This window comes from Sinohyriopsis cumingii, chromosome 7 (assembly GCF_028554795.1).
Source record: "Sinohyriopsis cumingii isolate HCF-2022 chromosome 7, ASM2855479v2, whole genome shotgun sequence".
Taxonomy (NCBI): Eukaryota; Metazoa; Mollusca; class Bivalvia; order Unionida; family Unionidae; genus Sinohyriopsis; species Sinohyriopsis cumingii.
The window spans coordinates 40,916,413-40,939,904 of NC_142967.1; the positions used below are offsets into that span (position 1 = coordinate 40,916,413).

At 38.1% G+C, this 23,492-nt stretch overlaps 1 protein-coding gene across 1 annotated transcript in view; it reads left to right on the plus strand.

Moving 5' to 3' along the window:
- Positions 1 to 10,403, plus strand: part of LOC149795087 (protein RRP5 homolog) — a 135,652-nt gene extending 125,249 nt beyond the window's left edge. The window contains exons 38-44 of the mRNA XM_089964797.1: positions 149 to 286; positions 899 to 967; positions 1,958 to 2,142; positions 4,043 to 4,211; positions 4,963 to 5,116; positions 8,967 to 9,132; positions 9,873 to 10,403. Coding sequence (XP_089820923.1) covers positions 149 to 286; positions 899 to 967; positions 1,958 to 2,142; positions 4,043 to 4,211; positions 4,963 to 5,116; positions 8,967 to 9,132; positions 9,873 to 10,047 — 1,056 coding nt within the window. The 3' untranslated portion in view covers positions 10,048 to 10,403. The remainder of the gene's footprint in view (positions 1 to 148; positions 287 to 898; positions 968 to 1,957; positions 2,143 to 4,042; positions 4,212 to 4,962; positions 5,117 to 8,966; positions 9,133 to 9,872) is intronic.
- The last annotated feature ends 13,089 nt before the right edge of the window (positions 10,404 to 23,492 follow it).

Here is a 23,492-nt window from a genome sequence, read left to right on the forward strand (position 1 = left end):
ACATATTTTATTCCAAAATGCCTTCCTCAAGAGACTGGCTACTTATTTTTATCCCAATAAGACCAATCAATGGTAATAACATATCTGTTTATTGTCCCTTCAATGTCTGTTTGTGCATTTCTATAAAGTTTCTTCCATGTATTTTCAGAAACCATCTGTTTATTCATCTGACCTTCCTAGACTGCAGCTGCCAGCCACGTTTTCATGGGATGCAGATTTCAAGCTAAAAGAGACAGCACGAAGCCAGGGAAAAAGTATAGATGACTCGGATGAAGAGGAAATTCAGGTCAGAATTAATTTATTGATGGAATTAAACTGTGCTCTCTCTCTCTTTCTCTCTATCTCTCTCTCTCTCTCTCAGTACTTTTATTAAACATTATAGATTTTGTAAAGCACCTGAATAGTCTCAAGATTCTTTACTAAGAAAAATATTTTTCATCTCTTGCAATATGTGTACATGATTATGTAGCGAGTAGGTCTTGAAATAATAAATGCCATTGTGTTCAAATTAAATAGAACATTCTGTACTATAGCTGAACTGTTAAGTTCCACATGGTGTAGTGTAGTGGATGTCCATTATTACATAATTATATTGCTGCAATAAATTGGGGCAATAAAACAATCCTTCGGCTGCATATTTGAAACCCTTGGTGTAAACATACCATGATCTTTTATCACAAAGTTGGATTGTGAATCAGATTTTAGTAATAAATAATGTCCCTCACTAAATTTGCCAAATGCTTCCTAATATTTCATGATTTACATTGGTAGAAACTTGCTTTGTTAGGCTTTTGCTATGACTTTATTGAAATGGCTTTAATGTAGCAAAAGCTGTCACAGTAAATAGTAAGCCTAAGTTTTATGATTTTTTTTTTTTTTTTTTTTTTTTTTGCACCAGGAGGCTCCCAAGAAGACCAAAGAACAGATTCGTCTAGAGAAACAGGAAGAAGAGAAAAGGTTATTTGAGGTGAGCATGAAGCTGTATTCTTCAGATGTATGTATTATATTAGCGGAACCTGAAATGAACAAAACCTGAGAGACAAATGTCTGTAACAGAATTTCATCATAATATGCATTAATTTGGGCTGTCATTACTAATTTGTTTTACCTTCAAATAGAAACAACAAAATTACAGCTGGGTCTGTCTACAGTTTATTTATTTTAAATTTGAAAAATTCCAGGCTTATCTAGTCCATGTACATGCAGTGTCTATCATTTAATTGTCTTAGAATATATATATATATATATATATATATATATATATATATATATATATATATATATATATATATATATATATATATATATATTGCAAAATGGTAAAATTAAATTAAGTTTTGTATCTAGCTTCTTCCTCTCACATACTTTTAGTCTAAGAATGGAATCCCTTCACTGCCAAAGGAATATCAGTCTTTTTTGCACCAGTTGAAATATCCAGCTGTTTATCATCATTTGGCAAAATCATCTGTCATAAATTGTAATGGAAACAGTGTTTGCCTTATTTTAACATAGAATTTACCTTGGTCATGGACATTTTCATTGTGTGCGCACATACATTTTACAAACACATATCTTATTTAAAATTTCCTTCCCAGACATTTATTTATTTATTATTTATAGACACAAAGACACAGTGATCCCATTCAAGAGTGCTCTTAAAACTCATTTATTTCGACTACAAGAACAAACTTAAAGACCTATTAATGTTCCCTACCTTAAATATTTTCAGCATGTTTTTTATGTTTTTAATTTCAAGGTGTTTGTGTTTTGTAATAATATCATTATGTATGTTTTTGTATGTTATAGGTGTTGTCTAATGTTGTAAAGCGCTTAGAGCTTCTAAAGATTAGGCGCTATACAAAGTCCTCATTATTATTATTATTATTATTGATAATTGACATAATGGATATCAGCACTTTTTTCTGCATATTTAAAAAAAATATGTTAACTGTTTTAGTTTGAGCGAAAGCAGTTGGAGGGAGAGCAAGTCCCACAGACAGCTGATGCGTTTGACAGGCTTGTTCTTCAGTCTCCTAACAGCTCAATGGTGTGGCTCCGCTATATGGCATTTCATTTGGAGACGGCAGAAATTGACAAGGCCAGATCTGTAGCTGAACGGGCTCTCAAGACCATCTCATTTAGGTGAGAATAGTATATATTTCAGTTAAGTGTGAAATCTTAAAATGAATCATCCCAATTAGAGATACTGCTAGTTTCAAGGTATCTTGACTGGGTGTATGGGATTGTATGACTCTCATAAATTCTGAATTTCATATGGTATTGGAAAGGAAATGTATGTGTGTGTGTGTGAGTTGGATTTTTATCATAGCTTTAACAATGTTTCAGTCATATTGCTATGATGTCTGCAGTGTGACAGTTTATTGTGATGTCTAGCACCGGGGCATCATGCCATAGACATGTAGCATGATGTCACACCCAGTCACATTAAGTTGATACCAGGCTGACCAGTCCTAACACTAACCTCTTAATGCTGTGCGCCAAGCGAGGCAACTGTTAGTACCATTTTTGTAAGTCTTTGATACGACTCAGCTGGGGATCGAACCCACAACCTCCAGCATCCGAGGCAGACACTCTAACCACTAGGCCACCGGAGCGGTGGAAAGGAAATATGGGATCTAGTAGGGTCTTAACATACCATACATAATGTCATATGACCATGAAAAAAATTTATTGCCCCTCAGTGCTTGCCATCCCTAGCACTGAAGCAAATCTTTGTTATTTTTCCTTATGTAGATGCCACTTGCATCAGTTATTTCCCTTAGATTATATTTAATTGTTAACACCAACTGGTAAAATGAGGATTTTATTATTAGTTTTCATTTTGATGCAAATTAAATAAATTCTATTGTATGAATTTTGAAATAAAATGACTAATTTTGTTAAAACCGCATGTTGTTAAAATTGCAAAGAAGCAGCATCAACCATTATTATATGTTGTTTCTGGAAATAAATGTACTGCACCCATTTAAGGCACTTCAGGATTTTTCATGCTCTCTTGTCCTCACATTGATCACTAGTTGATGCATTTCCTATCTTATACAATAACCTTTGACTAATCAGAGGACAGGGATTTTCTTAGAAGGATAGAAATGATAATTTTCAATCACAGTCCACATATGTAGCAGGGACATCTTGATTTGGTCCAGTTTGCATGTCTGTCTGTCCATATATATATCAAAATAAGCTTGTTTGAAAGCTTGTGCATTAAAAATCCACTCAGCATAGACATGAAATTTGGCTTTATGTTTTCATGCATGTATAAAAGACCTGAATACATTTTCAGGCTGTTAACATTTCCAGTGTTTGCATGTTTTTAAGCTTTCTGGGACCTGAAGATTTCATGCAAAGACCTATTTAGCATAACAGCTGTTAAGTTAGAGATTGAACATGAAACTGTTATGGAAAAACTTAATGAACAATGACCATGAGCTTGAAGCTGGCATTACCCACCCACCTTGGACATACGCACACACACATGCTCGCACACACACATACATACACACACACACACACACACAAGCACATACACACATACAATGATACCAGGTTTTCTCAAAAGAAAGTAGTGTTTTGGTCCAAAATGTCAAAGAGCACTTTGTAATTCCAGTGAATAATTTAAAAAAAGAATTCCTCTCAGATTATATCTGAACACAATGAAAATCTGAGTCAAGATTCCCAATGACAGATATCTGAAACAGGAATAAATAATTTTGTTTATCACACCCTATACTAATTTCAGTTGACCCCCCCACCAACAAATCTGCTAATGACAATATATCAGTATACCAAGTTTTCTCAAAAGACACAAAAGTTATTGAGCATTGCAGTGTCTTAGGTCATTAATATTTTTACAGGACTGCATTCACCAACAACTGTTACATTGCTCAGGTCTATAAACAAATTATTATTTTCAATTTTTTCCATTCTGCCATTGGTATCATGATTCAGATCTTAAATTGATAGTTGATATGTGTTTATATCTACTAATTAATACCATCATGTCCTTTACTTGACTTTTCAGAGAAGAGCAAGAAAAGTTAAATGTTTGGGTGGCTTACCTTAACCTTGAGAACATGTATGGAACACCACAGTCCCTTGGTGAAGTTTTAAAGCGTGCAGTCCAGCAAAATGACTCCATTAGGGTTCATCAGCATCTCATCAACATCTATGTCAGTTCTGCTAAAATAGAGGTAAGTATCTTTACAGCAACTCATTCCTATGATGAGACTGGCAAATAATCTGGACTTTTTTATTATATGCATGTTATAGCATGGGACTATTTTAATCCTTTCTCCTTCTGTCCATCCATCCATCGGTCCATCTTTTCATAACCTTTCTCTTTATCTGCTGAATGGAAATTCATCAAACTTGGTGCATAACTTGATAGCGAGTAACAAGCTGCAAGAGGTGTATAGGTTTTGGGCCTCTCCACTGGGATCACTTGGAGAGGGTCATAAGACAATCGTTGCAATTGTTGTGACAGTTTTCTAGCATATGTAATGAATATGTGTTATGACCCCTGGGTAGCAGTTTGGATGCAGGAGTTTGTGGAGTATGTAACAGTTATAGTGGAAGTTTTAAAGAATATGTAATTAATATGAGTTATGAACAGAAAACAAACATTTACATGGATAGGTGAAGGAGTGATTTTAAATTTGTAAGGTTTGAAGAGACTGAATCATTCCGATCAAGATTAAATTGTGATGGATGGGGGTGGGGTATGATTTTGAATGGGTCCGAGTAATGACTATAAAGTACTTGCTGACATATATTAAGAAGAATTAAGTACATGTTTATATCTGAGTGATAATATTTCATATTGCCATCTATCCAAAATAACTGTCTGCCTAGGCTTTTTCTCAGTTGATGAAGATAGACTTATCTTTGCTTCACTAATAGCATAGTCTTTCACATGAATTCAAATATTTTCAATGTTTTCAGGAGGCAGAGCAGGTGTACAACATGCTTGTCAAGAAGCACAGCCAGAATAAAGACATCTGGATTAGCTTCGAGCAATTCTATTTCCAGAATGACAGATTGGAGTCAGCCCGACGTCTACTGCAGAGGGCACTCAAAAGTCTGGATCCAAAGCAGCGTAAGTAGCTCGTTAACAAGTATAATAAAGCATCAGTTACCTGGACTTTTCACTCATTTACATGAATTAAATGTCCTGTAAATGTTTAAATGTTTCTGTATATGCCTTCCCTTGTTAATCCATGCCTGGACAACTCCTGAAGCCAATGATATAATGAGAAGATGTATGGGTTACAATTTGGCAACAAGAATAAAGAAATATATGATAACAAAGTATGACTGTTCTGCAAAACTCTACAAGTCTGTACTTTTAAAGAAAATGGTGCCAGATATTAATTGAAGCGGGCTTGTATGGTTTGACTTGTGAATTCTTAGAGCAGATTGGTCCTTTTAAACTTTCAAGACATGTCCGACAAGAAATGGACAAATCAAAATCGCTTTACAATTCTGTAAAGAGGAATATGAAAGTGACAAAATACAGCACTTGGATTGAGCACTTCATCAGCTCATTGCAAATTTATTTTACTTTACATTCGGCAAAAGTTATAAATGTTGACTAGTGATCGAGAGTGTTAAATATAAATAATATTTCAGTATTTTAAGCGTTTATATCCTGGTTATAATCAACATGGATTTTGCCTATTTTTGCCAAGTATTTTGACCTGCAGATCCAGGTTAGTAGTAAAAATGAATGTCCATTTTTCATACAGTGTACTGTAATTATGGCATGTAATATATTAGCTATGATGTTGTAGCCATATTGAAGTAGGGTAACGATTATTAGTACTTAGACTAGTAATATATATATTACACTTTTGTGCTCAGATTAATCTTTTTGCCATGTATATTTGCAAAGATTATGTTTATACATCTCTCTGGGTTGGCATGTATGATATAACCTTTGAAAATCCTTTCATTGTGAGGAGTTGCCATGATAACTCCTTAATTTAAAACAAGAAAAAAGGCCTTTTATCCCTGACAGGTTTTTGATTTTGTTTAAAAACTCCATCATTTTTTTCAGAAAAGTCTTGTATTTAGCAGAGGGAGTACAAAATGCTGTAATGAGTAAAATAGATTACATTAGAAATTTTTTAATTTCTGTTATTTATGTATTGTCCAAAAATAATGAGTAAATAAATAAAACAGGATGACATTTTGTGGATTGAATGACACAATGCCAGTGATTAGCGAAGTAACATATTCAGAAAGTTGTCTAAGAAAATATACTCATCAAAACATCAGAAAAAGTCTTCGAAAAACTCTTGAAATGAACTCCACAGAGTTGTATGAACCATGAACTAGTGTTGCTATGGTAAACAATGAGGACACATGATACTCCAGTTGTTCAAAAGTTTATTTTGCATTTGATTTCTTCCCCACTGTGTTATAAATCAGATAATGTGCTCTCATAACATCCTGTTGGATACATTTAAGGGATGTATTAAGTAGAAGTTGTCATATCAGATTATCTATTGCCCTTACATTTACTAATATAGTATTTCTATGTTGGAAAACAATCATACCCATCATCAAAGTTAACTTATGAGTCCAGCATTACAGTAGTCTTTGGGTTGGGGTTGGGAATCTGCAACAAAAGTGGAGATTTGCAGTAGTAAAGCATTGGGGTTTGGAATCTGCAACAAAAAGAGTGGAGATTTCACTAGTAAGCAATTTGAGAATGGATTCTACAACACAAAGTGGAAATTTGCAGCAACAAGCCATTTGGGTTTGGAATCTGCAAGAAAAAGGTGAGATTTGCTGTGGTGAGTAACTGGGGCAGGGAATCTGCAACAAAAAAGTGGACATTTGCAGCATTAAGCCATTGGGGTTTGGAACCTGCAACAAGAAGAGTGGAGATTTGCAACATTAAGCCATTGGGGTTTTGAACCTGCAACAAGAAGAGTGGAGATTTGCAACATTAAGCCATTGGGGTTTGGAACCTGCAACAAGAAGAGTGGAGATTTGCAACATTAAGCCATTGGGGTTTGGAACCTGCAACAAGAAGAGTGGAGATTTGCAACATTAAGCCATTGGGGTTTGGAACCTGCAACAAGAAGAGTGGAGATTTCACTAGTGAGCCATTGGGGCTGGGAATAAACTATGGAGATCTGCCATAGTAATCACTTGTAGTTTCTTAATATTTGACGTTTATATGAGCATTTCCACTGCAAAAGGGATTTTCAAAGTCCAATAGATTTATTTAAAAAAATGAAAACTTAGTCTTATATAATCATGTTTGTGAGACTATCTGGCAGTAGCTTTAGTAGAATTGCCTGTATGTGAAGGGTGGGCTGATGCTTGTTGCTTAAGTAGAAAGGCATGAATGTGAAGGGTTGGCTTTTGGCACTTGTTTTGTTAGAAAGGCATGAATGTGAAGGGTGGACTGATGGTTGTTGCTTTATTAGAAAGGCATGAATGTAAAGGGTGGAATTTTGGCAGTTGATTTAATAGGAAGGCATGAATGTAAAGGGTGGACTGATGGCAGTTGCTTTATTAGAAATGCATGAATGTCAGGGATGATGGCAGTTGCTTACGTAGAAAGGCATGAATTTGAAGGGTGATGGCAGTTGCTTTATTAGAAAGGTATGAATGTGAAGGGTGGATTGATGGCCACTTCTTTAGTAGAAAGGCAGGAATGTGAAGGGTGTACTGATGTCAGAAGTCATGAATGTGAAGTTTGGACTGATGGTATTACTTTAGTAGATAGGTTAGAATGTGAATGGGGGACTTTTGACAGTTTCTTTAGTAGAAAGGCTTGAATGTGAAGGGTGATGGCGCATGCTTCAGTAGAAAGGCATGAATATGTAGGCTGATGGCAGTTGCTTTTGTAGGAAGGCATGGATGTGAAGGGTGATGGCAGTTGCTTTTGTAAGAAGGCATGGATGTGAAGGGTGATCACAGTTGCTTTTGTAGAAAGGCATGGATGTGAAGGGTGATCACAGTTGCTTTTGTAGAAAGGCATGGATGTGAAGGGCAATGGCAGTTGCTTTTATAGAAAGGCATGGATATGTAGGCTGATGGCAGTTGCTTTTGTAGAAAGGCATGAATATGTAGGCTGATGGCAGTTGCTTTTGTAGGAAGGCATGGATGTGAAGAGTGATGGCATTGCTTTTGTAGAAAGGCATGGATGTGAAGGGTGATCACAGTTGCTTTTGTGGAAAGGCATGGATGTGAAGGGTGATCACAGTTGCTTTTGTAGAAAGGCATGGATGTGAAGGGCAATGGCAGTTGCTTTTATAGAACGGCATGGATGTGAAGGGCAATGGCAGTTGCTTTTGTAGAAAGGCATGGATGTGAAGGGTGATCACAGTTGCTTTTGTAGAAAGGCATGGATGTGAAGGGTGATCACAGTTGCTTTTGTAGAAAGGCATGGCTGTGAAGGGCAATGGCAGTTGCTTTTATAGAAAGGCATGGATTTTTAGGGTGATGGCAGTTGCTTTTGTAGAAAGGCATGGCTGTGAAGGGCAATGGCAGTTGCTTTTGTAGAAAGGCATGGATGTGAAGGGTGATCACAGTTGCTTTTGTAGAAAGGCATGGATGTGAAGGGTGATGGCAGTTACTTTTGTAGAAAGGCATGGATGTTAAGGGCGATGGCAGTTGCTTTTATAGAAAGGCATGGATGTTAAGGGCGATGGCAGTTGCTTTTGTAGAAAGACACGGATGTGAAGGGCGATGGCAGTTGCTTTTGTAGAAATTCATGGATGTGAAGGGCGATGGCATTTGCTTTTGTAGAAAGGCATGGATAGGAAGGGTGATGGCAGTTGCTTTTGTAGAAAGGCATGGATGTGAAGGGTGATGGCAGTTGCTTTTGTAGAAAGGCATGAATGTGAAGGGTGATGGCAGTTGCTTTATTAGAAAGGCATGAATTATTTAATTTCAGTATTTCTTGCTATAATGGTCTTCTTTTACAGATGTTGAGGTGATAGCCAAAGTTTCTCAAATGGAATTTAAGCATGGTGATCCAGAGCGAGGAAAGACAATGTTTGAGAACATCCTTAGCAACTATCCTAAAAGAACTGATCTTTGGTCAGTTTATATAGATATGGAGACCAAACAGGGAAATATTGAAAATGCCAGGTATGCAGTGAACTTTTTTTCTTTCTTATACTAAAAGATAATATTTAATTATATGGGATTTACTCAGCTTTCCACTCATTATTCACTTCATGTAAAGAATGGGAAAGGATTTTTTGTCACTGTTGATGTTTAATCTCTCTGATTCTGTCTGCCTGTCTGTTTATTTCTCACAAGTTAAATGCCAGTTTCAAAAGGTAACTATTTGGGTCATTCCAGAATTAATCAAAGGAGTATGGGGTGGTAATGGTAAATACATTTTTATTTACAAAATAAACACCTTGTGATAAAATTCATATATCAATGCATTTATTATAATAACATTCAAACATAGATTTTTACATAAATAATGAAATCGTGAGAACTAGCAGCTGCCTTGCTTGGCACTCAGCATTAAGAGGTAAGTGTTGGGACTGGTCATCCTGGTTTCAGGATAATGTGACTGGGTGGGACATGATGCTACATGTCTGTGGCATGATGTCGCATGTCTGTGGCATGATGCCCCATTGTGACATCATTATAAACTTAGCACTGCAGATATCATAGCGATATGACTAAAATTGTTAAAGCTATGTTAAAAGTCTAAATCACACATTTGTACACACACACACACAATCATGAGAAGAATCTAGATAAAAAGATTAGTAATATTTGTGTAGGAATTTGGTCTTTAACTAAATCCAAATTGTTCATTTACTTGTAGATATATAATATTTCTTTATTTTCGTTCTGTTATGTTGCAGGCACTTATATGAACGAGTGATCAGTTTGAAGATGTCAGCAAAAAAGATGAAGTTTTTCTTCAAGAAGCACTTGGACTTTGAGCAGCAACATGGAACTGATGCTTTCGTTATTGCAGTAAAACAGAAGGCATTAGAATTTGTTGAATCTCGGGGTTATGTAGATGTGGATGATTGAATGGAGGTTATATAATTATTGATGAAGACAACACATTACTCATTTGAACATTATCTTGTAATGGGAGTTAAGGTGGTGCTTAATCAGCCTGTACAATTTATTTCTTGAAGATTGACAATTCAAATCAAATTTAATGTGAGGTTATGAAATATGTATTTCTGAATAACATTAACTTTGTATATTTTGACTTCAGAATGAACAATTGCTTAATATTTCTTCATTCAAACTACATAACAAAGTGAAAAGGCGTTTTAAAGAGGCATGATGACAGCCACTTTTATTTTTCATGTTCAGTCACTATGTAGGAATTATTGTATTCCACTTTATTAATAAAAAGTATGAATGATGATTGAAAATTGTCACTGGTTTTTGCACTAATTATCTAGCAAAGTCTCTAGTAAGTGACTTCTTATGATGGTCAATGTTACTAAAAATAGAAAAATCTGCTTGTCATCCACCAACAATTGCTAGCTTTATAAAGGCCTTTGAACTTTTAATGCAGTTCTGTCATCAGATATGTCTCCCATGACAAAAATAAAAGCCTTCAAATGACTTTTTAAAAACCACCAAACAAATTTGATACATTTTTTGGAATGATCTTAGTATGAAGACCTTTCATATTTGCTCAGATTTTGGTGATCGACTGAAACATAGCCACTGTTACTAAAATTAGATGGGGCCTCAAATGGCCGAGTGGTCTAAAGTGTTCACTGTTCCGGATCACTGCCATCTCACCTCTGTCTGCGTGGGTTCGAGTCCAAGGCTCAGCTAGCGTGGGTATGTGGGAAAGCCTGCCAGTAGCTTCTCTTGGGTTGGCGGTTCTTCCCTGGGTTTTCCAGGGTTCTTCCTCCACCAGTTATACTGGCCGCCATGCCTATCTTGTGCTGAAAAATGGCGTTAAACCCTAGAACAACAACAACAACAACTAAAATTAGAAAACCTTTAAACAACTTGATTCCAGAAACAAACTTCATAAAAAAGCATCCTGGCCTTTATTCCTTTCAGTTCAGTAGAAATGATCATATCAAATGATCAAATATGGCTGCCATTACTAAAAATAGAACAACCTTTGAATTACTTTTTCTGCTGAACAGATTTTGACGAAAATTGACAGAAAATATTCTTGCTTTGAATTTGTTAAGATTCACCATAATATATTGCCACCATTATTAAAAATAGACAAACCTTTAATAATGTCTGATGATTAAGTGCTGAACAGAATTTAAACACATTTCACAGGAAGTGTAATAACTTGATTGCCTTTTAGATTTATACAGATGACTCCATTCCACCATGAACCATGACTGCCATTACTGAAAGTAGAAAACATTTAGCCAATTGATCTTTCAAAATATGCTGTATCCTGGCATAGGGACCTTTCAGTGTTGGATAGATTATGCAAATGTGCCATGAAAGATACGTGAGGCTTCAGAAACTATGTTCTGACCCAGATTTCATTTGTGTGTGTTTTGGATCACTATGATGTCCACAGTGTGGCAGTTTATAGTGATGTCAAGCACTGAGGCATCATGCCGCAGAGATGTTGCATGATTTCCCACCCAGTCACATTAGCCTGATACCAGGCTGAGCAGTCCTATCTCTACCCTCTTAATGCTGGGCACCAAGTGAGACAGCTGTTTGTAACATTTTTATAAGTCTTTGATGTGACTAGGCCTGGGTTTGGACCCACCCACGATCTCTCGCATCCGAGGTTGTTGCTCCAACCACTAGGCCACCGGAGTGATCACCCAGATTTCATAACCAACTTTTCTTGTATTTGACTGTTAGGCAAATGTCATCCAGGTGTGGGCGATCTTCGGCCAGTTATTCCTATCCTCGTTGTGGCTGATTTTTTAATAAAGATTTTCCTCTGAGAATGATAGTCAGCTTGGAATGAGGTTAGTTCCAGATTCTGGAATTATGTTTTGACTTACTGCTGTACATCACTGTATTCAGCAGTATCATTTTACAAAATAAATATTCAGCAGTGATTTGTGGCAAATCCTGCATGAAATCAATCTTCAGAATTTGGAAATGTTGTATACATAATTGATATAATGTTGTGAAATGATGTGGGAACATTATAATCTAAATATTGCAGATGCTTTCTAAAATGGAACAATCTATTGGTTTTGATTGCCTGTACAAAAATATAACCATGGTATCACTACCTGATGATGCATATATTTATGGGGTTTCAAGTTTGTGTGTGTGTGTGTGTGTGTGTTTCAAGTAAAACACCATTTACATCAGTCTGTCAGCTTCTTGTTAGAGGGCACTTGTGTTTAAATAAAGGTTTCTCTTTAGGAACAGTTAGCTTGGCGGGAGGAGAGGTTGCGGTCAAATTTTATAATTATTTTCAAATCAACTGCATTATTTTGTCATTTCTGTAGTTATTTAGAAAGTATTTTGCTGGTGATTTATAAAATGGCAGACTTGCCATCTGTCTATCTTCATACATGACCTTACATGCTTCTGCAAATATTAAAAATAAAATTATTGTTGCTTCAGTATATTATATAGAAATACAATTTTGAAGCATTGTGTCACATAATTGATGACTAGATGGTTGGAATGCTACTTATGGAGAATATAGAGACAACACGCACAAAAATTAAGATGATTTAATTAGTTGATTATGATAAATAAAAATATTGCACAATAGAAAAAACACCAAAAAAAAAATAAAAAATAAATTGCAGTTAGGTCATTCTTAAATATTGTTTGTTCTTAGAGTTCTTAAGAACACTTTATGTTCCCTGGTACTTCTGCACTAGCGAGGCAACTGTTAATACTGTTTTAATAAGTCTGGTATGACTTGGCTGGGGTCAGAACCTGCAACCTCCTGCATCCATGGCAGATGCTCTAACCACTAGGCCACCAGAACAGTCAATTGATGTTCAAAAAGTTCTTGCAGACTCATTGATTTATTTGCAGAAAGTTACTTGCATACATATGGATTTGTGTGCAGAATATTATTGTGTACAGATGACATTTGTACAGAAAGTTTCTGTTTCAAATTATACTGCAGTTATACTCCTAAATATTAGGGACCACACTGGCGGCCCAAGTGGTAAGAGCATCTGCCTTGGATGCTGAAGGTTGCAGGTTCAAACCCAGCCAAGTCATACCAAAGACCTATAAAAATGGTATTAACAGCTGCCTCGCTTGACGCTCAGCACTAAGAGGTTAGTGTTAGGGCTGGTTGGCCTGTTGTTAGGATAATGTGACTGGATGGTACATGATGCTACATGTCTGTGGCATGGTGTCCCAGTGCTAGACATCACAATACACTGCAGACATCGTAGCGATATAACTGAAAAATTGTTAAAGCTCCATTAAAAATCCAAATCACACACATGCACTCATTAGCTGTCTCTGATCATAGTATCTAAAATAGTTGGCTCATTTTACCAATGAAAGTTACTAGCTAAATTATGAGAAAACTTTGAATTTAATATTTACTCTAGTATGTAATTATTTTAGCACAACTTTTCTGATAAGACAACTTTTAAATGATACATTTTAAGATAAAAGTCCATAAGATTTTAAAACACTATGTCTGTGACAATTTTAGTTTAACCATCTAGTAGTAAACATTTTGTAAAGCTGAGGCAAGACTATGACACTTACATGTATGGACATGGTCATTAAGACTATGACACTTTATTTACAAAGTCTTGATGACTATGACACTTTATTTGCAGACTAAGTCATGATGACTATGACACTTACATGTATGGAAATGGTCATTAAGACTATGACACTTTATTTACAGACTAAGTCATTGAGACTGACACTTTATTTACAGACTAAGTCATGATGACTATGACATTTATATGCATGGACTAAGTCATTAAGACTATGACACTATTTACAGACTAAGTCATGATGACTATGACACTTTATTTACAGACTAAGTCATTAAGACTATGACACTTTATTTACAGACTAAGTCATGATGACTATGACATTTATATGTATGGACTAAGTTATTAAGACTATGACACTTTATTTACAGACTAAGTCATTAAGACTGACACTTTATTTACAGACTAAGTCATGATGACTATGACATTTATATGTATGGACTAAGTCATTGAGACTATGACACTTTATTTACAAACTGAGTCATGATGACTTTGACGTTTATATGTATGGACTAAGAGTGTTCCAGCTACAGGCTATATTTTGTGGCCTGTGCTCATTCAAAAGTCACTTCTATAATTCTAGCATAATGACTACAATATATTTCACATATGGCCCACATTTGTTACATTTTGATCCATGTGGCCAAGTGTTAACGATATTGGACCACTCTGGACTAAGTCACTAAGACAACCACACATGTATGGACTAAGACATTTTATAACTGTGGTGTGTGGACTAAGTCATGAAAAAAAGTCATTAAGACTATGACACATACATGTTTGGAGTAAGTAATTAACACTATGACATATATGTATAGTCTAAGTCACTAAGACTGACACCTTGTGGACAAGTTAAGACTATGACACTTTATTCATGGATGGAGTCATTAAGACTATGACATATGGTCTAAGTCATTAAGACTGGCACATTGTGGACTAAATCATTATGACTGTTACACTTACATAGATGGACTAAGTGATTAAAACTGACACATGTATGGACTAAGTCATTAAGACTATGACATTTAACATATATGGACTAAGTGATAAAGACTGACACATGGATGGTCTAAGTGATTAAGACTGACACTTACATGGATGGACTAAGTGATTAAAACTGTGACACTTACATGTAGGGATTAAGTCATTAAGACTGTGACATTTAACATATATGGCATAAGTCATTAAGACTATGCTGCTTTCATGTATGGACTTAGTAATTAAGACTATGACACTTACATGGATGGACTAAGTAATTAAAACTATGACATTTAACATGTATGGACTAAGTGATTAAGACTATGACACTTATGTGGATGGACTAAGGGATTAAGACTATGACAATTACATGTATGGATAAAGTCATTAAGACTATGATATTTAACATATATGGACTAAGTCATTAAAGTGTTTACTGTTTGTGAATCATCACTAATAGAATTACACAGGGAAGAAGGTTTCTACTGAGTTGCTGCATTTGGACAATGCAGAGATTTTATAGTTTTATCTTAGATTTTAAACAGTCACCGTATGGGGGTTTAATAAATTTTGACTTATGACTTTGTATAAAGGACACAATGAAAGAGTTTGATTTCCAGTGTTCCATAACATCATTTGCAAGAGTTATGACCCTTGATTGCCTGTCCAGCTGTGTTTGGTTATCACAACATATCTGGACTAAGGTTAGTTGGATTCAACCAAATTTGTTATGTTTCTTTACACTGACAAGTTCAGATTGCTCTGGTGTCCTAAGTTGTTAGTGCGTCTGCCTCAGGTGCAGGAGGTTGTGGGTTCAAACCCCACCTGAGTCATACCAAAGAGTTATAAAAATGGTACTAGCAGCTGCCTTGCTTGGTCTCAGCATTAGGAGGTTAGTGTTAGGACTGGTCTGAAAGGTGTCAGGATAATGTGACTGGGTGGGATATCATGCTACATGTCTATGGCATGATGCCCTGGTGCTAGACATCACTATGAACAGCCACACTGCAGACATCATTGTGATATGACTTAAATATTGTTAAAGCTATGTTTAAATCCAAATTACACACATATTGACAAGTTCTTGACAGAATTTGATTTCCAGTGTTCCCTAACATTATTTGCAGAAGTTATGGCCCCTGATTTCCCACACACAATTTTGGTTTCTGCAGCTTGAATAAGGTTTGTTTTCAACCCCATTCATTATTCTGCTTTATATTTGTGATACATTTAACAAGTTTGATTTCTATTGTTCTGTGACATCTGTTACAGACATCATGTTCCCTGATTGCCAGTTGTACAGACTTTACTTTTTGCAGCATGTCTCTGAGTTGTTGGATTTCATCCAGATTTAGGATGTAGCTTTATATTAATTCATTTCTGAAAGTTCAAAATTTCCAACATGAGGACATTTTTGATACAGGAGTTATGGCCCCTGACAAATCCATCCTTTCTGCACCATAATTTTGCACAATGTAACTTTACAATGATTTTGTTGTATTTAAACAGTTTTGTTTTGCTGCTTTAGCCAAATGCCCTGAACAGCCATCTGCATCATTTACTGTACTAAGGGTTGTTGGATTTCGCCCAGACAAGATTTATACTGATGGATCTTTGAAAGAGTCTGATTTCCAGCATGATACATAATAACACGTGTTATGACCTCTGATTTCCCTTCCTGCTGATTTATATGGTTTCTACATCATGATGCTGCTGGCCTTGATTTCTACAGCATCCCATGATGTACCAGGTTGAGGGCTGTCTATGTTTTTGACCTTAATTACTACAGCATCCAATCATATACTGGGTTGAGGCTTTTCCATCTGCCAGGCCTTGATTTCTACAGCATCCCATCATGTACTGAGTGAGGGTTGTCCATCTGGTTGGCCTCGATGTCTACAGCATCCCAGCATGTACAGGGTTGAGGGCCGTCTGTCTTTCTGGCCTTAATTACTACAGCATCCCATCCTGTACAGGGTTGAGGGTTGTCCATCTGCCTGGCCTTCATTTCTACAGCATCCGACCATATACTGGGTTGAGGGTTGTACATCTGCCTCGCCTTGATTTCAACAGTATCCCATCGTTTACTGGGTTGAGGGTTGTGCATCTTTCTGGCCTTGATTTCTACAGCATCCCATCATGTACAGGGTTTAGCGTTGTCCATCAGCCTGGCCTTCATTTCTACAGTATCCAATCATTTACTGGTTTGAGGATTGTCCATCTGCCTGGCCTTGATTTCTACAGCATCCTATCATGTACTTGAATGAGCATTTTCCATCGTTCTGGTCTTCATTTCTACAGCATCCCATCATGTACTTGGTTGAAGGTTGTCTATTTTCCGGGCCTGATTTCAACTGCATTCCATCATATACAGGGTCGTGGGTTGTCCATCTGCCTGGCCTTGATTTCTACAGCATCCGTCATGTTCTTGGCCTTGATTTTTTCATCATCCCATCCTGTACTGGGTTCAAGGTTGTCCGTCTTTCTGGCCCTAATTACTGCAGCATCCCATCATGTGCAGGGTTTAGGATTGTCCATCTCCCATGACTTGATTTCTACAGCATCCCATCATGTACTGGGTTGAGAGTCGTACATCTTCTTGGCCTTGATTTCTGCATCATCCAGTCATGTACTGGGCTGAGGGTTGTCCATCTGCCTGGCCTTGATATCTACAGCATCCCATCATGTACTGGGTTGAGGGCTGTCCGTCTTTTTGGCTTTAATTACTATAGCATCCCATCGTGTACTGGGTTGTCGTACATCTTCTTGGCCTCGATTTCTGCATCATCCAATCATGTACTTGGTTGAGGGCTGTCCGTCTTTCTGGCCTTAATTACTACAGCAGCCTATCATATACAGGGTTGAGGGTTGTCCATCTGCCTAGCCTTCATGTCTGCTGCATCCGACCATATACTGGGTTGAAGGTTGTCCATCATCCTGGCCTTGATTTTTACAGCATCTTATCATGTACTGGGCTGATGATTGTCAATCTGCCTAGTCTTCATTTCTACAGCATCCCATCATATACAGGGTTGAGGGTTGTCCATCTGCCTAGCCTTCATGTCTACAGCATCGGACCATATACTGGGTTGAAGATTGTCCATCATCCTGGCCTTCATTTCTACAGCATTTTATCATGTACTGGGTTGAGGATTGTCCGTCTGCCTGGCTTTCATTTCTACAGCATCCCGTCATGTATTAGTTTGAGAGTTGTCCATCATTCTGGCCTTCATTTCTACAGCATCCCATCGTGTACTAGTTTGAGAGTTGTCCATCATTCTGGCCTTCATTTCTACAGCATCCCATCATTTACTGGGTGCGGGTTGTCCATATGAATTGCCTTGATTTCTACAGCATCCTATCATGTACTGGGTTGATGGTTGATGGTTGTCCATCTTTCTGGCCTTCATTTCTACATCATCCCATCAAGTACTGGGTTGAGGGTTATCCATCTGCCTGGCCTTGATTTCTACAGCATCCTATCATGTACTGGCTTGAAGGTTTTCCATCTTTTGGGCCTTCATTTTTGCTACAGCATCCCATAATTTACTTGGTGTGGGTTGTCCATCTGCCTGTCCTTGATTTCTACAGCATCCTATCATGTACTGGGTTGAGTGTTGTCCATTTTCTTGGCCTTGATTTCTGCAGAATCCCGACATGTACTGGGTTGAGGGTTGTCCATCTGCCTGGCCTTGATTTCTACAGCATCCCATCAATCATGAACAGGGGTTGAGAGTTGTCAAACTTCCAGGTCTTGGTTTCAACAGCAGTACATTGTTAAGGGTTGTTACGTTTTCACTGGCATGCAGGTTTATACTGATGAGACACTGAATGATCAATTTAGTTGAGTTGTTGCCACTGATTTTCCATCTTCTTAAATGTTTTTGTTGTTGTTGTTTTCTTAAGCATAACTTTTCTATGGAATTGTGGATTTCAACCAAACTTTAGCATGCATCTTGGTGTTGATAAGATCTTGAATGCATTTTCCTTTCAACAACATCATTGAGATTTGTTATTACCCTTGATCAATGACGTCAGTAGTGTAGTGGGACACTTCAGGGACAATAGGACTTTAATGTTAAAATAGGTGGTTTGTACTTTGGGGAAAATTGGAATTTAACATGGGGAATTTTAACATGGGTGGGACTATAGAAGGACAATGGATTGGGACTGTCTAGGGGCAATGGGAATTTAACATGGTGGGACTGTCTAGGGACAATGGGAATTTAACATGGTGGGACTGTCTAGGGACAATGGAAATTTAACATGGGAGATTTATATAACACAGACAATAAACAACAGACAAGAAACAAATACTTTATACAACATTTAAAAATATTTTTTGTAGAGTTAGGCAAGTAAGTCAATTTCTTTTCGAGGCAAATGAGGGGCCCTGAAAAGGGCCTTTGGGTTTATGTTAACATTATTACGTTAACATAGAGGGCATCGTATAGGTCTCCTTCTTTTCCTCAAACTTTGTCTCACTTCTGGTCTGTAAATCAAAACCCTCTTTAAACAGCCTTGACTCTCCACATAAATTCTTCTCTTCCAAATACTTGTATCCGTCATCTTGACAATGGTCCACGATGATCTGACATACATGGGTAAGTCCGTACGGAACAGCATTGAAGATGCGAGAGTAGAGGATTCTATGTCGGTCCACATCTTGTGACGAGAATAGGTGAAGGAATGCAGCGAACTGCGGTTATTTATAGGGGAAGGGAGGATCGAAACGGATTGAGTTCATTCACCAATTCAAACACGCGTTACGAAATTCAGTCACCACTCGTCCAATCTGAAGAGAGCAGTCTGTGACGTCACATTCCCTATATAGAGGCGCTAGCGTCTATGCGCAGTCAATCCATGCGACAGTTTTCAAACATGACGGAAACTAAGAAGACGATGAATTGGGGTGCACCGGCCGTGGAAACGAAAAGCGATGGAATTGCATCGACTACCCAAGTCAACCCAGACTTACTTCCAGAATAGGTTAATTTTAATTGGGATTCTGTGGATTTTCTTTAGCAAGAATTTGTTCCGGAACCAGTACCTTCGTCACCTTCTCCTTCTTTACCACACGTGGAGAATTTTAAACAGAGACAGAAAGAAGAATTGGAGAAATTTATACAGCAGCAAAAGGAAGCAGAACAAGCTTTTCTCCTTCAGCAACAACAGCAAGAAGAAGAGGTAAGAAGGAAACAACAGGAAGAAGCAGCAAAGAAACAAGGGTGTGAAAGTCAAACGGTCACGGTACTGTTAGACATTTTAGCGGAGCTAAGAAGTCTGAAACAAATGTATCAGACTTCTTTATTACGACCGAAGAGAAAAAGACCTTCCCGAGCTAAACAACCCAACCCTGTAACTACGCCTGCCATACCACCCTTAGTGATTTCTACCAAATCATCATCGACAGTACGCAGTCCAGAAGGAGGCCTTGGCCGTGGCAAAGGCTCAAGGCAGTTAAAGTTGATTGCTTCCTAAGTTTGTTGTTTAAACCAACAAATACCCAAAAGGCCCTTTTTAGAGCCACCCATTTCTCTCGAAAAGAAATACTATTTCAATTGCCAACATTAATTAAAGCTCAAAAAGCCCTTTTTACCCCTATGGTACGTGTGAATGTATGAGTGCATGAGTGTAGATTCTTATTCTAAAAATCAAAACCAAGAGACACTTGTTATGCTTGGTCTATTCTGGTACAAATTTTACAATCCAATTCACAGCACAACATAGCACTTTAAAAAGTTCTTAGGCTGTGTCTGTGATCACTCTCTCTGTTTTTTAAATTTCTTCACTTTCACAGCTTTTTTCTCCACTTCTTCCTCACTTTCTCCCCTTCTCCTTTTCTTCTCCTGTTTCTTTTTCTGCACCTGTTCTTCCTTGGGGGAGGCTACCTCTTCTTCCTCTCCATAATTCCTCTCTTCTTCTTCTTGCTCCTGTCGTTTCTTAGGGCAATCTGAAGATCAATGTCCTTTTTCTTGACAATGATAACAGGTATCTTGACTTTTGTCTCTTCTAGCCCCTGTTTTGTTTTTTTGACGGTCTGGACACTCTGAAGACCAATGCCCTTTCTTCTTACAGATATAGCAAGTATATTGACTTTTATCTTGAAAGGAGGGTGAGCAGTCCGTCGGCTTGTCTGAAGAAAATTTTCTGATGACCCCTCGCAAAGCTCTGATCAAACGTTCGATCTGTGTAGGCTCTTCCATCGTTCTTCTCGGTTTGAGAGTGAAATGAATATGGGAAGGCAAGACACACACCCTTTATATATACGCTGGTCTGCCATGGATATAAAGTGACCCATGGTGTTTAACATGTAGTCATTTGACTTTTTGCAGTCAAGATGAAACGATCGAATCAATTCGAGAAAAAAGAAGAAAGTAAGAGGCAGACACGTGATTTATCGCCTCGTACAATAGCTGAAGTCATGGCACAAATTCATGCCAGTGATTTTGAAGATGACATGAGTGAACCAGAATCCAGACCCAGTGGTTCACCACCCTTAGTAAACCCTGAAAATTACTATCACATTCGAGAGACGGAAAAATGCTTCTCTAGAAAATTTAGAACCACGGCTTACACTTACAGGGTGAAGTTTAAAGATTTTAAGACCGACATGCCACTGGAGAAAGCAGAGGGCTTCATCACCGGGGTGTGGGATTCTTTGTTAACCACACTGAAACGCCAATGTCAAGCCAAAGAAGACGATCGCTTGAGACTTTCCATTCATCACGATGGTTTGAAATCCCGTTTGGATCGAGTTTAGTAGCCCAGTAGAATTGACCCCTTCCAAAGTCATGGACAAGATACAACACGTGCAACAATCCAATGACCAGTTTGACATCACCGACGGAAAAGCGACACTGTTCATGAATCACGTCTCTCTCCCCAAGGGGACCGGACAACGCAGAAAAGTGTTATTGGTGGATGTCCTTCGCAGAACCAAAAAAGAGTCTCGTCCAAATTAACAACCCTCAAGACCACATGTGTTTAGCCGGTGCCATCGTGGTGGGACGAACGTATGCCAACAAGAACGACACGGCAGAATGGAAAAGAGCCTGGGAGAACATTCGAAAATTCAGCCGAGCCAAACAACGAAGTGAAGCAGAACTCCTGTTACAACAAGCTGGGCTATTCAAAGGCACACCCTGTGGCATTCCTGAAATGCAAAAATTGCAAGACGTCTTGGCTCCACGCTACACCTTGAAAGTGCACCCTCAAGAAGTGCGCGGACCTCTGTTGTTTCGAGGCCAAGATTTTAAGGATGGAAAATACATTCACGTCTATTATCACGATGAACATTTCGATACCATTACCAATATCACTGGATTCCTGGGATACGGTTATTAATTTGAGAAATGTGACTATGGCTATAACAATCGAGAGCAACACAAGCATTGTGGATAGAAATGCTCAGGATGTTTGGCCTCTCAACCCTGTCTGGACAAAGGACAAGAACGAGTGCATTGCCCTGCTTGTCTGCGCACTTTTGTCAGCCCTACCTGTTACCAACAACATCTAACAACGCAAGGTTCACAGCAGAAATGTGCTTGTCAACTCTTGAGATTGTGTCCTGCGTGTGGACAAGGCATACGTACCAATAATGCCAAGGCACACATATTTTCAGAAAAGAAACGATGTCACATTTGTCACCAAATCGTGGACTTGGAACATCAATGCTACATTCAAAATAACAACCTCAACAGGAAGATGACGGTCACAAGAAGAAACGCAATTTCATCTTTTTCGATTTAGAATGCATGCAAGAGACCGGCATTCACATTCCTAATTTCTGCGTGTCTCGTCGAGCGTGCGAGAAGTGCATCCAAGAACCTATTTTGAGTTATTGCCCTCACTGCAGCAAGATTCCTGGAGGACGTGAAAAAATCTTTCGGGGACCGAACACGCTGGCCAATTTTGCCCGATGGATCGTAGAGCCCATCGACGAGACGTGGAGTCGAGAGGACATCGAACGTTATGGAGATTGTCATCGCCATGCCATGGTGATGGCCCACAATTTCTCCGGATACGATGGACGGTTTCTTTTCAGATACTATACGGAACATGGCACCGAACGTCCTAAAGTCACTTTGAACGGAGCCAAAATCATTTCCATGCAAGTGGGACAAGTACAGTTTAAAGATTCGATGAGCTATTTGGCCATGCCTTTGAGTCGAATGCCTAAAACGTTTGGAATGACAGAAATGGCTAAAGGTTATTTTTCTCACTTTTTCAGTACCGAAGCCAATCAACATGCAGTTCTACCCCATTTGCCTGAGGCTAAAGACTTCGACCCCGACAACATGCACACCGAACAACGAGAAGCTTTCTACGCTTGGTACCAGGCCCATGCCTCTGACCCTTTCGACGTTCAGGAAGAAATGTTAAAATATTGTAGTTTCGACGTGGACATTTTACGACGTTGCTGTGGAAAATTTCGAGAACTGTTCAAGGAGCACGGAGGGGTCGATCCTTTGAAAGAAGCTTGTATCATTGCCAAAGCGTGTTCCTTAGTGTACCGCCAATGATTCATGCCTGAAAACACCCTGGCTCTCATTAGCCCTGAAACAACCAACTTTGTCAAACGTCAATACTCGGTCAAAGCCCTACGCTGGTTACATTACTTGTGCGACAAGGAAGACAAATGGATTCAGCATGCCCGCAAAAAAGGGGGCGAAAAGACCATCGGAACATATTCGGTAGATGGCTGCGATTTAGAAAACCCCAAGATCGTGTACGAGTTTAACGGTTGCTTATTTCAAGGATGTCCCATCTGCTACCCTGAACGTGGCACTAAAAATCAGTTTTTACAACGAACCA